Here is a 16,017-nt window from a genome sequence, read left to right as displayed (position 1 = left end):
ATTTTTAGCAGTATGTCCATGTAGTCAAACTTCCAGTTGCAGAGGGAGAGCTGGATGATGCTACAGAACACTTTCCTCACAGAAGTGAGCCAAAGGCACCCACTGGGAATGCACAGGCTGTGTCACTAAGCCTGATATGTTTGAGTCTCCTCCCTCACACCTGTGCTTGCAGGAATGGGCTGTGTTTCTCATATCTTGAAGGCCAAAGTAGGGGCTGGCTGCCAGCTTCTGCAGAGCCTGGCAGGTCAGCAGGGCCCCAGAAGAAGCAAAGACTCTGAAGAAAATGTCATGCAAATATACAGTGGCCAATGGACTGAACAGCAGGTGCCCCCAGCTCTGCCTGCTGCAGCAGCTTGGATGTAAAACGGTGGGGTTGGGGGTTCCCAAACTGATGCCTGGGAAGTTTTGTATGTGGCCCAAAAGGGATTCCTAAATTGTAGACATTCCCAGCAAAACTAGCTGATAATCATAGTTACATGGTCTCTTCCAGGAAGGGGATGGGTGTCTGGGCCAGATCCATCAGATAATTAAAATATGGGTTGGCCTTCTCCTGAGCAGGGAAACCCAGTTGGAATAGTCACATCTCAGCTGCTCCATAAGCTCTCCCTATAATCAGTCATTAATTCATGTGGGATCTGCTCCAGTGGTTCCACAACTGAAGTCTTGATTCGCAGGTGTGGTGAGAAAGAAAACATCCAGAACAGTGTCTATGGAGGCATCATAGTGCATTTTCTTCCCCTTTCCTCTCATCCCTCACAATTGTCCTACCCATTAAACACTTCCCCATGAACTTTATCTTGAAAACCCTCTTCATAGTCCTGCTTTATCCAGCTGAGCAAGACAGCCACGAACTGGAGGTCCAGAAAGGTCTTGGGATTGAAGATCACTCTTAGATGTTTGACTGCATGCAGTGCACATACTTGACTTTGGCAGGAAGCTTTAAAGCTGGGGCTGCACTGGCACGGTGCAGGTGTGGGCATTGCCTGCAGCTCCCCGGTGCAACAATGCAGGAGGCATTTCTGCAATGCAGGAATCCATCCAGCATCTCAGATTCCTGCACCTCTGGGATGCAGTAACTGGCTCACTGGTCCATGGCTAAATATAAGTGCATGTTCTTTCAGTTTTGGGTTATGGTGCCATAAATTAGTAATAATGGCATCAAATCCAATGGAGTTTATGCCAAGGGCAGGAGGATCATGATAGCTACAGATCCTTCTTTGTGCTGTGTTTCTGAGGCTTTGTAAACCTGATGGGTATCTTTCATAGGGAAGCTGAGGTGCACTTAGGGATTTCAGCTCCTAAATGTTGCTGGGCTTGCTTCCTGAAGTCCATCAGCAGCCTTTGGAATGTGCACATAGGGCTCCCAAGTAGTTCTGATGATTAAGGCAATATTTTCATCTTTTCTAAATCATTATATTAACTTCAGGCCTTCTCCTCTACCTCCCAGCAGGTATAAATACTGTAGCTCTATGAAGTTGAGCAACTTAGCTTTTAAGGGATGACAGGAGGATTTCACTTGGGGTGTGGAATTCTAAGACACAACAGTTCAAAATGAAACTTTCTTGGAACAGCTGAGATTAACCTGCATATGTGTAAACAGGTGGGCAGGATGAATATGATCCAATAATGATAGACATTGCATTAGCATCCAAAAGAAGCACCTCAAACAACAATTGTTAAAAATAAAGCAATGCAAAACCATTAGTTTTAAAATTTTTAAATTGTATCTAGAGGAGCAGTATGTGTTTTCTCATCTCATAACTCCTTGCTTTGCTCACTTTCCTCATTCTCCTCTCATTCCTATTGTTGTATCTCTTTGTTGTTGTTATAAAGACCTCCAGCTTTAACATTCGCACAATGATGCCTTTGATGGAGGAGCTTTATCTCACTTTCCCACGTGTCCAACAGCAGCATATATCAACTTTATCCTGTCTGCTCATGAGGAAAGCAATGCTTTAATGTGTTCCCTTCAAACTGATCCCGCCTGGGATGTGACATTTGCACAATGGGCCTCACAAGGCCCTTGCAGTGGCTTAGCACCAGCACCTGTTGTGTGTCTCCTCAGACACAATCACCATTATATATTGCAAGCAACCTGTTCCATGCTCTGTTGCTGCTGCTGTGGGAAGCAGCAAAGGGGAGGAATGCTGCTGACGTGACAGGGATGACATCTCAAGTTTTTGAAGAAGGCAGCAAAAGGAGTGGTGGTGTGGTAAGCAGGACGAGTGCCACACAGGGCACTGAGCTGGGAATGTGGTTGGGGATTGCAGTTCTGGTTTCTCTTGCTGGATGCTTGGCTGGGGAGGAAGCAACTGATGATGAAGGAATCCCCTGCTCAAAGTACCAGCAAGCTTTCAACCGTTCCTGCTACGAGTTTGTGAGACTCCAGCAAACCTTCACAAGTGCCCAGAGCTGGTGTGAGAGAGGAGGAGGGCACCTTGTCTTTATTCAAAATGAGGAAACTCAAGAGTTTTTGCAAAAACATATTGCTGAGGATCAGGAGTGGTGGATAGGACTGATCTCAAACTCCTTGCAGAATGAAACTACTGACGGTAGGTGGTTTTAGAATCACATCTTTAAATCTGTATCAGCCCGTGATGCTTTCTTAACATGCTGGAAAATGCAATCAGTCCCTCTGTAGATATCTGCTGAGAAGCCTCTGTCTTTTGTTGCTGTATCTTCAGATCTACAGTAAGATGTTTTTAATTGCCTGCTTCACTTCCCAATTGCATATTATCCCCCTTTCCACTGGGTCTTGTGGTTGTGTGAACATGTGGTTTATTAGATCAGCTGCTGAGCCAGTGGAACAAATGTGCTGGGTTAGGTCTCCAGTGGAAGAGCAGGCTGAGCCAATTCATCCCACGAGGAAGTGCTGCAAGGCCTGATGCAAGAGAAAGGGTGGAATCTTGAGGCTGGGATCACAGGACAAAGTGGCACTGTCTGTTTTAATGATTGCATCAGGTTCAATATAAAATGTAATTGAAGATCCTTACCCAGACTAAACCACCTCTGCTTCAGTAGGAGCAGGGCTACAATCCTGCTCTGCAGGTTCTTAATTGAATTACTGTAGAAAATAAACATTCAGGACACAATTTCTTTGTTCACAGGGTCGATGATTTGGCTGGACACTTCAAATATAAGCTACACTAACTGGTACAAGGATCAGCCATCTTCCATCTCATCTACATGTGGGTACATCCTGAAGAATGCCAAGTATCAGTGGGGTGTGACTGAAAATTGCAGCCAGGAATTTGACTTCATTTGTGAGTTTGGTAAGATACACAAGAGCTGGAATAGCACAACTGAGCATAAATTGCCTTGTTGCTTTCAAAGTACCTGGGCAACAACTTCATCAATCTTATTAAATGCAAACAAGCAAAATATAACCCCAGCAGTTGCTCTTTTTCCAGTGTGCTGTTGTAAGACTTGATCCAAAGAAAGAAGAACCCAGAAATTATTGGGAGATGCAGGTGCTCAGCAACCCACTGTTGAGGTCCAGGGTGCCAGCAGAGGGCTAGTGAAGCAGAAATGGGTCTGAGAGTGAATCTCATGTGTAGCTGTCCATGACCATAGTGGACATCAGCTGGCTACTTTAAAGCATGGTTGCAAGAATAAACTCCCACATCCTCACAGCACCGGAGCGAGGTGGGACCTGTATGACTGCCCTGTAAAGACACTCTTGATCATAAATGTGTGCCAAAATAATTTCCATTTGTAACTGAAGCAAAAATACAGCCAGGCTTCCAGAGAAACCACTCCTGGCAGCCTGGAGTGAGCAAAAGTGCGAGCAGGTTTTTCCTGTTTCTTCCTAGACCCCTCCATCAGGTGAAGTTCAAGGGCATCCCCGGGTTAAGGAACCAGACAGGAACCTGTGCTTCCTGATGGCATTTTAGTGCTCAGGCAGAAAATCTACAGACATTGTGTCCCTTAGATTGTGACTTGGAACAAACAGTCCTGGAAAGGAATGCCTGCAATATCATCCCATTCAACATATAGATATGAGGGGAATTTGTGTTCCTCGCACTTTGCACAGAAGTACTTTAAACTGTAACTAGAACCGAGGTCATGAGCACTGGAAGGACAGTCTGGCTGTGGGCTCACTAATATAAAAAGACTTTGAATCAAGTATGCAAGTACAGGTTTCCACAAGCCCTAGAAGTGCTGCTGCCCTGGTCCAGCACTCTTCTACTTCTGACATTAATACCAAGTTGTTCTGCAATAAGCAAAGCTAATAATGTTTTATTTCCTCTCTTGATTTTCTGTTCCACATCCCCTCCCTGCCCTCCTCCTCAGCACTCCCAGTTCACTCCCAAATCCCCAGCATGTCCCACCTCTGCAAATACTTTTCATTCCCTCAGCTCCCTCCCCTGCAGCTCTGCAGCTACCCCAGAGCTCCAGCTGTATGGGTTGGCCAGTGGAATCCCACATTGTGGAACAGATAAACAGGGTTATAATCCCTAGTCCTAATAGAGGTGATGATGTAGCTCTTTCTCTTCTCCCTAGCAATTGCTTTTCATGAAATTTTAGGGTGTTTTGAGGTTTATATCAAATTTGGCTGAAGATGACTAACATTAAAAATGATTGGGGGAGAGGAAATTGGCAGACAGCACAATCCCTTAAGCTTATTTTCCTTGCAAAAACAGACTAAAATTATTTTTCCATTACAGCCACGGTAGACAACTGTCTGCTTGCAAGGAAACTATCATCTGTTACCATAGGATCTGACTTAGAGCCCATTAAATTCAAAGAGAGTTTGCATTATTGGGCAACAATATCCTACACTACATCCATCATTCCACTACCCAGGAAAGCAGATTGTTGAGGCAATTATAGCCTTGTTTTCAGTATCTCCAGCCCACGTGCATTCACACATGAGTAAAAGAGTCCTCTTTTACCAGCTTTGCATGCAAGGAATTAGATCCAATATCCCAAAGAAATGGGAAATATTTTCATTAGCTTCTCTGGGTGATAAATGTTTGGAAATTCCCATAACTTGACAGTGCCTCAGTTTTTCTGTCAAATGGATGTAGTGGTACTTCACAGCTTCATACATGGCTACTGTGAGCTTGGTGCTCACGAACACTGAAATGAACAGTGGCTCCATATAGTACCAATATTTGAATTTAATCTCTCTGATGCCTGGGAACTTGTCTACTTGATCATCTGAGCTAGGAATATGTGCACAACCAACTGACCAGACAGCGTTCTGTCTTCATCCTTTCTTTGCCCATCGACCCGAGCATTCTTTGTGTTTCTTATTATTTCAGTTCTACCATTTGGTGCTCTGTGGGTTAGCAATTTATTGGAGTAAATATGTGTGTATTGAACCAGGGTCTGTACATAGGAATGCAAATCAGGTTTTGTGCACCTTTCCAGGTAAAAGTTGCTGAGACAGCAAATACTGCAGGAAATCTTTATATAAAGTAAAGAACCAAAAAAATGCACGAGGTAATAGTCTGGACTAGAATTTAACAGCAAGTTATTTTTCAAGCTTATTTAGAGAGCTCTAATCTGTAAACTGATCATGTTGCTATAGTTACAGCCAGGCTTAGCCTTAGCCTTTAAATAACAATAGCACACAATTATTGCAGTGTGCACACACTGGCACAGTTAATAGAGGGACCTGAGGGGAATGATCCAAACAGCAACTGGAGGACAACTTACTTAAACCTGGGACAGCTGAAACAAAAACATTCTTTTACAACACTCCCATATGGGAGCAGTCTTTCACATCCTCCTCTTCAGGGTATTAAGTATCCTGATTACTACAGGATACTAAGAATTCTGACAGATAATTAACTGTCCTAGATTAATCAAAGAATGAGGTGGATGCATTTAGAGCTATGACCTTACTCATCTCATCAGTCCTGCTGAATGAAGTCAGTCAAATATCACACAGGAACAAAGGTGTCTCTGTAGCAGAAATGGGATCATACTTAATATGCAAACTATTCTCCTCAGCAATTACCTGAAGATTATGCAAATCACACACCGCCACAAGGCTCTTTTGGAAGGAAAGAGTAACTTTAAACCTTCCAGTATTGCAAGTCAAAAAATTGCTAAGACTTTTCCCCCCCAAAAAGTTTACTTTTTAGATTAAAATATTTTTGGTTTTTGAAAATGTCCTCAATGTTTTGTTTAAGGCAGTTAAAACATAAATCTATTAATTTTGACTTTTAAAAAATAAATTAGTTATTATTTGAGTGTTTGTGGGGTTTTTTTTTCATTTTCTTAATTGTTTAGCTTAGAAGGGAGAAAAGGGAAGAAAGAGAAACAAAAAAGGGGACATGCAGTAGAACTGTAGCAGGATTTTTCAGAAATGCAAAAAGTTAGATTTTTTTTTTTTCCTTACTAGAATCTGGCCAGAGCATTGCTTGTGATAATTACAATGCCACTGTGCAGTGTGGATCTGGAGAAGTTATTCAAATTGGAGAGAGCTTCTATGGACGGAAGACCCCTCATTACTGTGTGTCTGAGACTCCACTCCAGGAGGATACAGATGAAGGCTGCAGCTGGATCAGTGTCAAAGATGAAGTAGCAGGTAATTTATGGCACTGCTTGTCAGAAACAGAGAGTATGTGCCAAAGTTCCTGGTCCCTGAAGTACTTTATCTTGTATTTCAGTGGAGTTTGGGAATGGGAAAGTGGATTATTCCTAAAATGAAGGGGATCACAGAGAACTGACAGGGAGGAGGTTCCTACAGGAGGCTGGATGGAAAGGAGGGACTCTGGGAGGAACAAAGATTCTGAGAAGGGGAGGAGGAGCAAAAGGAGGGACTTTGTGAGGAGCAAAGATTCAGAGAAGGAGAGGAGGAGCAAATGGAGAACAAGGGTGCACCTGGCTCCTCTCGCAGTGTGAAGAAAGTATGTGGGCACATTACACCCTGACAAGCTCAATGGGAGATGCCAGGGTTGGCAGAGATGGGAGAGGACACATCCAGACAAACCCAACTCCAACCCAGGAGGGTTGACACCCTCAGGAACATGAGGGCAGGAGGGACCTGCTGCTCCCTTCCATGTGTGGAGCACCGACCCCGCTGGGGCCAAGGGCTCTGCTGCTTCCCAGACTAAACAGTGACTATGGCCCATCCCTGTGGGGATTCTTTGGGCTTTTTTACCTGCTCTAACCCAGCTTTATTCCAATAAAATAAAATGGGGCATTAAGCAACACACTGCAGCCAAAGTGATGTGGAAGTTTGTCTAGAACTCAGTGACATGGTACTGCTTCTCCTCTGCTTTTTGTTCCTCTGTTGTGACAGTCAAAGACAAAACCCACCAGTTGATATAAAGCTCTCCTTCTTTCCAGGCCAGTGTCACGGTCTCCAGGCCTGCCAGGTGACAGCAGATGGCACTTTCTTTGGAGATCCTTGTCCAGCTTGGGGAAGCTATTTGTCTATTCAATACCACTGCAAGGAAGGTAAGAGGGAGGGGGCTGGCAACACCAAAAGCCTGCCCTGCTCTGTGCTGGAACATTGTGACCATTGATATTTATCTTAAAAATCACTGCTCCATCCTCAGGGAAGAAACTGGAATAGCAGTGACCACTAAAAATAAGCATGAAAATGTAGATTCCCTGCCCTAACTGAGGGGTTTGGATAGAATACAAAGCTTGGAAATCCAGACACATAAAACACACTAGAATGAAATTATGTCCAACAGGAATCGTGACCAGTAGGTATGGAAAAGAATCAGCTCCCTGTCACACCACTAACACACACAAATCAGCAGCAGCATCAACTCTGTTTTGGAGCAGACTGGCTCTCAGTGCATGAAAATGAATTAAATTACGTAAGAAATGCAGGCAAACACTGGCATGGAGTTCTTCATTCTGTTTTACAGGTCTGCAGCTGGTTGTGACAGATTCATGTTTTGTCTTTGAAAATATCACGGTCAGTCTGAACTGGCTGCTCTCACCATACTCTGGCAACCTGTCCTGTACCATCAGCACTGGGGATGGTCACACTATTGATCCTTACTACCCTCCAACGTAAGATATATCCTTCCTGGATCATCAGACAAACACTACAGTTCATTGCTTGCACTTTATTGAATGTTCCCAGAACCCTCTTTTGAAACTGCTACAAAATTTTATGTCAAGCTGCCAACCACAATATTTCTTCTGTTTATTATAACAAGTGTTTCCTAGTTCTAAGAGAATTTATTCCAGATCCTAAGGCTCAAAATTACTGAAAACATGTCAGTAATTGCCAAGGAACATGCAAACATTATTTTCTTAACTTTAAAGAGTATTTTTTGATAACATTTAAAATATAACAAGGACATTCTGGACTTTTTATTTTTTTTTCAATTGCATAAAAATTCTATCTTTAAGAGATCAAACATTTTTCTGTTGGATTTAAAAATCAGATTCTGTCCAGGTGCTGGGAATGACAGAGAAGGGCTCTAGAAATTTATTTATCTAGTGATGGAATCCTACGTGAGTAACTAGGAAAACAAAGAGTACAAGAGTGAAAACCAAAAAGAATTAATTTACTAGAAACAGTAAAATTTATTTCAGAGCTACAGACACAGGCCTGTAGCTGTAAAGAACTTGAAAAGAAAATCTTTATGTAAAATATATTTGCCAGCTGTAAGCAGAGGCTTGCTGGTTTTATGGGAAGCACTTCACCTACTAAACAGCTCACAGACATGCTCACCTGTGTTCTGTGTCCAGTCTGATACCCACTCTTACAGGAATTGCCTTTTTGGGTCTGATCTTGTCTTTGGCATGTTTTGGAAGTCCAGTTAGAGTGAAACCTGTTTCTTCATTTAAACACCTAATGAAAAATATGCATTATCAGGGGTGATATGTCCTTTGCATTTACTGGGTGATACCATGGTAAGAATCTCAGGAGTTCAGAGAGAAGAGTGTTGGGAATATTACTGCTTTGCCTTCCATGGTGTTTGTAATTCAGGAAGGGTATCTTAGGCTCTTTGCACCATCTCCCTATGTGTGTTAGTGACAATAGCAACCCCCACAGCCATTCACCTCCCACTGCTGTCCTGACTGGAGCTGCATCAGACCCAGGATTGAAGAGACATTTTTGTTGGCACGGGCAAGGTCAGGAGCAGCTGCACCTAAAACCTGCCATCTCCCTACCTAAATGTACCAACCCTTATAAATGTGCTTTGGGAATGACCACCCTGATATACAGCCCTAATAACACCATAGATGGAAGAAGGGGACAATCTTCAACCCCACAGATTCTATGCAAATAAACAAGGGATTACAGTGATTGCAGGATTGCTGAGCCAGGTCAGAAATTTGGGAATGTGACCAGTGTTACCATGTAGGGTGAAGGACTCCCCAGGACAGGCTGCCACAACAAGCAGCTGTTCTCTTTCTATTCCAGACTGGTCAGCAACATCACACACAGATACTCCTCTCCTGGAGAGTTCACTGTTTTTGTGGAATGCACCACCAGCGAATGGCACGTGATGGCACAGAGGCAGGTGACTGTCCAAGACAAGATGGACCAGCTGAGCATTACTGGGTGCTACAGCCAGTATGAAACTGGGAACAGCTCCCACTGCCGGGCACTGTATGGGGAGGTGTTGTGGATTCAGGTGGAACTCAGTAGAGGTGAGGGTAATTTCTCTGCATAATTTCAAGGGCAGGATAAATATTATGCCACCCATGGGACAGAAGCAAGATTTTCATTATGCAAAGCAATCCTTCTTTTTAGAGAATGCTTTCCCTCTCATTCCTGCAGCTGAATGCTCTCAGCTGCATTGTAGGGCTTCTTTCTCAGAGGTATTTCACCACCTAAAACATAAGTATGAATGATTTTTTCCTATTCACAAAGCTGACAGAGCATGAGCTCTGTCAGAACACGAACTCTAACTTTAGTCACATAAATCCACAGAATGCCAGTCAGAATGTTCCTGTATTTGAAGTTAGAAATTCACAGAAATGCTTCTCTGATTGAGGGTAAGAGGATTCCATGCTGAGCTGGGCACATTTGCTGGTGTACATTTCTTTCTCACTTCACATTTCTGGAAGCCACATTTATGCAGGAAAATAAAATTCAGTGGTGTATGAATTCTCTTGGCTGCCCAAATAGTACCAGCAGGAAACACATGATAGACTTCCATAATGTCACCTAAAGTGATTTTATTAAAAAAGACTGCATTGCTGCAGTTCTTGTGACTCCTGCATAAATACTGGAGTGCTGCACAAAGCAGCTGGAATTGGTTGGCCTATTACACAAGCTGTGAGAAATTTCGGTGTGTGTTTTTGCAGGCAGTGGAGTGACCTATATTATGTCAGCAGATAACATAACACTGGCTGAATCCAGCATAAAGGAAGGAATTGCCCCTCATAACCTGACACTGGACAGTGCCTCTCAAGAGCTGCTAGGCCCAGGGACACATCAGCTGGAAATCCGAGCGTCCAGCAACACGACGGCGTCAGAGATCTCCGAGACTTTTGCTGTTCACTTAGTTGAGCCAATATCTGGCCTTCAGGCTGCATTGGCTTCCCACACTCTGCAGCTGGGGGAGAATTTGGAGGTGAATGTCTCTGTGTCTCGTGGTGCCCCAGCTGAGGTGACGTTTGAGGTGATGGGATCGAACGGAACTCACTCTCACACAGAGGATGGGCCTCGTGGGGAACCTCGGACGTACGTGGTTCCCCTGCCCTCAGAAGGTACAGCACTGACACCTCCTGTGCTTCCCAAACACTCACAGCTGAGTAGAGTTCACAGAAAGGCTCACAGCATCCTGGGCTGGGGGACAAAAAATTACAGCTGAATTTGGTGGCTTTTCTGACTGCTAAACTGCAGAGCAGTGCGAGCAGCACGGTCGTAGTGACTTGTAAGGGAGCTGAAAGGCTTCACCTGAGCCTTGCCATGGAAAAGACACAGAAAAAAGACATAGGGTTTATTTTTTTATGACACAATCTGATTCAAGTACAAATGAGGACATTTTCCTGGATCACAAAGTGTTTTCCTCCTGTTTGTTCATATGTATAACATTTCAATTTAGACTCCTCTGCATTTTACACTGAAGTAATTAACAATCTGAGGAGTTCTCAGTAGAGATACAAAGAAAAGGGGAGCTTTTCTGTGTGCCCATTTCTAACATGTAGTTTTTGTTGGACTCAATTATGAACAAGCTTTTAAGTAATATTTTCTTTCCATTACTAAGTAATCAAGGCCTTTAAAATGTGAAATTAAGGAGTTTGTACTTAGGAGTTAATTCAGTGGCAGAAGATAAAAAAATTCCATCCTCCAGTGAACTATTCCAATCCCGTGCCAAGGTTGGAACAGTAGAAGCTAATTATAATTTCATTTGCTGTTTTAAAATTATTCAATATTAAAAGTTTTATTAGGTCTTCCTGTACCCATCTGAACATCCCATTCTTTGAGGCAGAAATTTTCAAACGAGACAGCTGCTCTCTCAAGATGCCTGAACTCATTTGGACTTCAATATTTTTACACCTCTAGTTTACTGTGTGATAATACAAACAGCTGGCAAAGAACAGCATGGCAAGGGCTAGGACAAAGGCAGATGGATTATCAGAAGTTGAGATAAAGGGGAATATTCCTTGAAAAACCTTCCAGTAGAGGACACCTATCAGAAAACCCCCTGAAAACTCTTAACAGAAAAGAATAGGATTTTCCATACAAATTGGATGTTATTCCCCAAACCTGATAGACTGGTCCCACTGCTACTCTTAACTGGCCATTTTCTTCTCTAGGTATTTTCCTAGTGAAAGTGGTGGCCAAGAATGCCTTCTCAAACATGAGTCTGGATCTTGGATTCATCACTGTGTTGGCAAACACTTCCCATAAAAAAGGTAATGGCATTAATCTGACAGTGCTGGTTTTGACCACACTTTTTGCAGTCAGAGCCCTTAATGGAATATTTATGGTTTGCATCTAGTAATTGCTTTCCTTCCAGCAACAGTGCTGAAAAGTTTTGTGGAGGCTTCTTCCTGATGAAGGCAGATTCCCTGACTTAGAAGTAGTCATAAATTAGCATCAGCCTGTATATGCTACACATTGCTCATTTGCTGTTTGTCCTAGAAATAATTAGGGGAGTTTATGGCTCAGGACACAGCTTTGAAACCAGAAAATATTTGCATCACAGCAGTCTCATAATTGCTGTCAGTAAATGCTTCTAGATGGCTCATCCTTACATTTACAAAATCAGATTATACCAGGAACAAAGTAACCTTAGTTCTAATTGTATTGAAACTTCCCCAGTGCTTCCCCCCAATTTTTCTTTGTACAGCAGTGAAACTCCATCACCTTCTGTGAATATATTTTGATTTACACCACTATGTTTGAAGAATCAGGATCATGTTTACAGTCTGTGATGAGCTTTTTGTTACAATTTTACCTCTTTAACTTGACTGCTCTAGAGTCTGATTCTTACAGCCCTGACTTTCACACTGTCAGTAGTCAAACCCTGTGGATTTAAGTCATCTTCACTGAGGATGTCTGAAAGCTTTACAGGTAGCACTAAAATATTCTGCTCTTTTTGGCATTAAACAGGTTCTGCTAAGGAAGAAGGCAGCTACAAAACAAATATCCCAAAGGCAACTGTAAGTATTATTCAAGGATCTTTCTTTAAAATTGAAATGCATATAAATTTTTCTTGCCATTGAAAGTGCTGCATAAGACATTGGAGAGAAGTATTCATGTCTTAGTAGATAAGGGACTAGGTGTTCTGTGCCCCAAATGGTTTAACACAAAACCTACACCAAAAGTCTTGGAGGCAAATGTGTTTGCAGGCATTCAATCTACAAATCATAAAAAAGTATTAGAGAAAACGAACTTTTCCCAGCAATTCAGTTTTGGAAGCTGAAATTTGTTTAGATTAATTTTTAATTAATCTACTTGGATATTGCAAACCTCTCCCTGAAGAGTGATCCTTCAAGCAGAATTTAATATATTTTTATATTGTTTCCAAGTGTTTTCCACTTCTGTATTGAAATGTATAAATTACTTAGCAATGAAAAAAAATCCAGTTTATGGCAAACTAAGAAGTTAAGGATACATCAATCGCTAGCAGCTGTCCAAGTTGAAAGAATAAAAATGCCAGATTGAATATTTTATCATCTTAGAGGTCTAGTTTGTGACTGTAACTCTGGCAGACAGACATCTGCAACAGGAGATATGATGCTTCACAAGAAGGCATCATGCTTTACAGATTGCCTGTAGGAATATATTGCATCAGAGGAATATAAATCTAATTCTAAACCAAGTTTATTACAGTTTGTTGCCCAGAAAGACAAACTCAGCTACCTCCCTCTTCTCTTTATCTATAACTGTATTGTATCCAGTTCAGATAAAAGAGAGATGTACTAGAAGGTGCACTAGAAAACAAGTGGTTGTCCAAGGGTTAGAAGTCTTGCTCCAGATGTCAAGAATTAATAGGAATTAGTTTTCTGGGACCTGCATTCCCAAGCCACTTCTGCATTCAGGAGAATTTTAGCACACGATTTGTCTGTGCCATCGGCTTCTGTTCCCACAGCTTCTATTCCATCCTACCTCTGATCAGGGAAAGACCATTTAAACCACAGATCTTCAGCCAGTCACTTGGGGTCTAAACTTTCAGATCTTTTTCATTATAAAGATTTGTGTGTGTTTATACACACTCCTGTCCTAACTGATACATTTATTATTACTTAGGATCACAAAAGAGAACCCAAAATCTCTGTTAAACCAAGTCGCCACGTGGATCCTTTCACAACTGTTACACTTGGCTGGCCAGACAACAACAGGAATTCCAGTTTTCTCTGGTCCTGTGGTATGTGACTTTCCTGAACTTTTTTCACCAGCTTTTATTTGATGAGTAACAAACTCACTGTTGTGTCAGATCAAGTGGTGAAAATCTGACTACAGGATAGTTTGTTTTCTGGCTTTAAAGTTTGCCACTCACTGTACATGAAGAATGTCCTTGTACCTTACCCTGGTGTTAACACCAAACTAGTCATGGCACAATACTCAGCTTTGCCTTCTCCCAGAGGTTTCAGTTTTTCAGGGTCTGCCTTTTCTAAGCTTTCACCCTCATAGTCAGGGATTAGACCCAAGTGACTTACATGGTTAGGCATTTGCAAGCTACATGTATCTCAATAAAACAGCAATTATTAGTATTAAACATGATGCAAAAACATTTCTGGCTGAAAACTGGATTAGGACATCTGTGTTCTGTCCCCATAATTATCCTTGACCTCATACATTACTTTGAAGAGGTCAACCTATACTCTGAACCCAGATTACCAACTCTATAAATTGGGTTCAGGAAACTTTTTTTGTTCTATCAAGCTCTTTAAAACCTATAGTAGGAAAGTCCTTTATAAGGTACTATTCTAATTATAAAGGAAATGTTTGTGCAGGAGCTTGCTGGCCTGCATGGAATGAATGTGTGCTGCAACAGATAATCCTAACCAACCAATCTGAGGTGCAAATCCCACCTTCCTGCCTTCCTCCCCCGAAATCAGCAGTGACTGTCAGGATTACAGTCCGAAACCACGGCAGTGAAGAGAGGCAGGACGAGCAGTGTCTCTATGTGACTGCAAAACAAGAACTGCAACTGGAAATCAGGTCTGTTTTTAAACCCCAGTATTCACTGGTTAATGTTATTACTGCACAAATATAGTGCAAGGCCACAGTTACCAATAATAGTGATAATAAAGTGATAATGTACTTTTAGAGTCATAGAATCACAGAATGATTTGGGTTGGAAGGGACTTTAAAGATCATCTTGTTCCACCTCTCTGGCATGGGCAGGGACACCTTCCACTAGACCAGGTTGCTCAGAGCTCCATCCAACCTGGCCTTGAACACATCCATGGATGGGGCAGCCACAGCTTCTCTGGGCAACCTGTGCCAGGGCCTCACTGCCCTTAGAGTAAAGAAAACTTATTGTTGTAAATCCATTTACAGCTGTAAAAATGCTGTCTTGCTGTTTTCCGGTCCACATTTCTGAATATAATCCTTTTATTAAGTGAGTAATATTCTTCCCAAAACACTTTGACTCCTCTACATCCTTTCAGTGTTGGAGATTTCCATATGCAAGCTCATTGAAACTATAGGAATAAATGCCATATGTCTGAAATTTCTACTAGACATCTCATTGCAGTTACTACATGTAACTCCCCTCTTACTTCCTTACAGGTGTGAGGCAAACTGCAAACCAGTGAATATTAGCAATGAAGTTGTTTTGAGTGTCTCTGGACAGAAGGACTCCCAGGCCATACATTATAACTGGTATTTGGATAACACATCCCAAACCAAGGTGAGAGCACCAGATTTGCCAGGAATACTGCACACACAAAGATAAATGCCCACCCTGAGGGAAAGCCACAGAGGGACACTTTGTCAAGTGGACGCTTTGAAAGGACGAGTGAAGATTGAGACAAGAGGGTGCCTGGTTTGGGAAGGGTTATAATGAAGGGCACCAAACTGCCACCCTGCTCCTGATAAATCACAACAGAAAGCAGAGCAAAGAGCCTTTTTGCTGTCCAGAAAACTGCCATGTTTTCTTTTCTGTCTGATTTTCCAGTCTACAACCCTCCCCCTGGCCTGTGGCCTGACTGGTTTCCGGCAGAACTCTTTGAATTTGCTTCAAAGCAACACATCCGTGCTGAGAATGAACAGCTCCTTCTTGCAGACACAGGGAGAAGCTTTTCAGATTAAAGTAACAGGTAGGGACAAGCAGGGTTTTAGGGCTTTTCAGACTCCTTTGAGATAATCTCTGCCGTCATGACATCACACTGACGTTACACACACATAGTCTCGCTGACAAACATGAAGGAAAATTAGTCCACAGGTTGAAAGCTGTTACTTTGCATGTGGGTTCTTTAAAATAATGCAGAGATGAGTTTTTTCTGGGCTGTTGCACAGCAGGACAGAATCAGTTATCTTACTGCAAGCTGTCAATAACTTTAAGGCTCATCCAAAATGAAGCTATGTTAACCTTGATCAAATAACACAGCTTTGCTTTATAATGCAAGCATTACCATATTTTTAATAGTTCTTTTCCTCTTATGGAAAAGAAGCATAAA

The 16,017-nt window shown here is 42.3% G+C and overlaps 1 protein-coding gene across 1 annotated transcript in view; it reads left to right on the top strand.

Annotated features, from left to right (window-relative positions):
* Nucleotides 1-2,218: 2,218 nt before the first annotated feature.
* Nucleotides 2,219-16,017, top strand: part of LOC135422280 (polycystin-1-like protein 2) — a 38,319-nt gene continuing 24,520 nt past the window's right edge. The window contains exons 1-13 of the mRNA XM_064671360.1: nucleotides 2,219-2,552; nucleotides 3,108-3,272; nucleotides 6,356-6,541; nucleotides 7,306-7,416; nucleotides 7,839-7,986; nucleotides 9,353-9,582; nucleotides 10,243-10,647; nucleotides 11,701-11,799; nucleotides 12,500-12,549; nucleotides 13,640-13,757; nucleotides 14,347-14,554; nucleotides 15,128-15,248; nucleotides 15,516-15,657. Of these exons, the coding sequence (XP_064527430.1) occupies nucleotides 2,252-2,552; nucleotides 3,108-3,272; nucleotides 6,356-6,541; nucleotides 7,306-7,416; nucleotides 7,839-7,986; nucleotides 9,353-9,582; nucleotides 10,243-10,647; nucleotides 11,701-11,799; nucleotides 12,500-12,549; nucleotides 13,640-13,757; nucleotides 14,347-14,554; nucleotides 15,128-15,248; nucleotides 15,516-15,657 (2,284 nt within the window). The 5' untranslated portion in view covers nucleotides 2,219-2,251. The remainder of the gene's footprint in view (nucleotides 2,553-3,107; nucleotides 3,273-6,355; nucleotides 6,542-7,305; nucleotides 7,417-7,838; nucleotides 7,987-9,352; nucleotides 9,583-10,242; nucleotides 10,648-11,700; nucleotides 11,800-12,499; nucleotides 12,550-13,639; nucleotides 13,758-14,346; nucleotides 14,555-15,127; nucleotides 15,249-15,515; nucleotides 15,658-16,017) is intronic.

This window comes from Pseudopipra pipra, chromosome 14 (genome assembly GCF_036250125.1).
Source record: "Pseudopipra pipra isolate bDixPip1 chromosome 14, bDixPip1.hap1, whole genome shotgun sequence".
In the NCBI taxonomy this organism is placed as follows: Eukaryota; Metazoa; Chordata; class Aves; order Passeriformes; family Pipridae; genus Pseudopipra; species Pseudopipra pipra.
The sequence above is the reverse complement of the archived record's forward strand: the minus strand, read 5'-3'. Positions and strand labels throughout refer to the sequence as shown.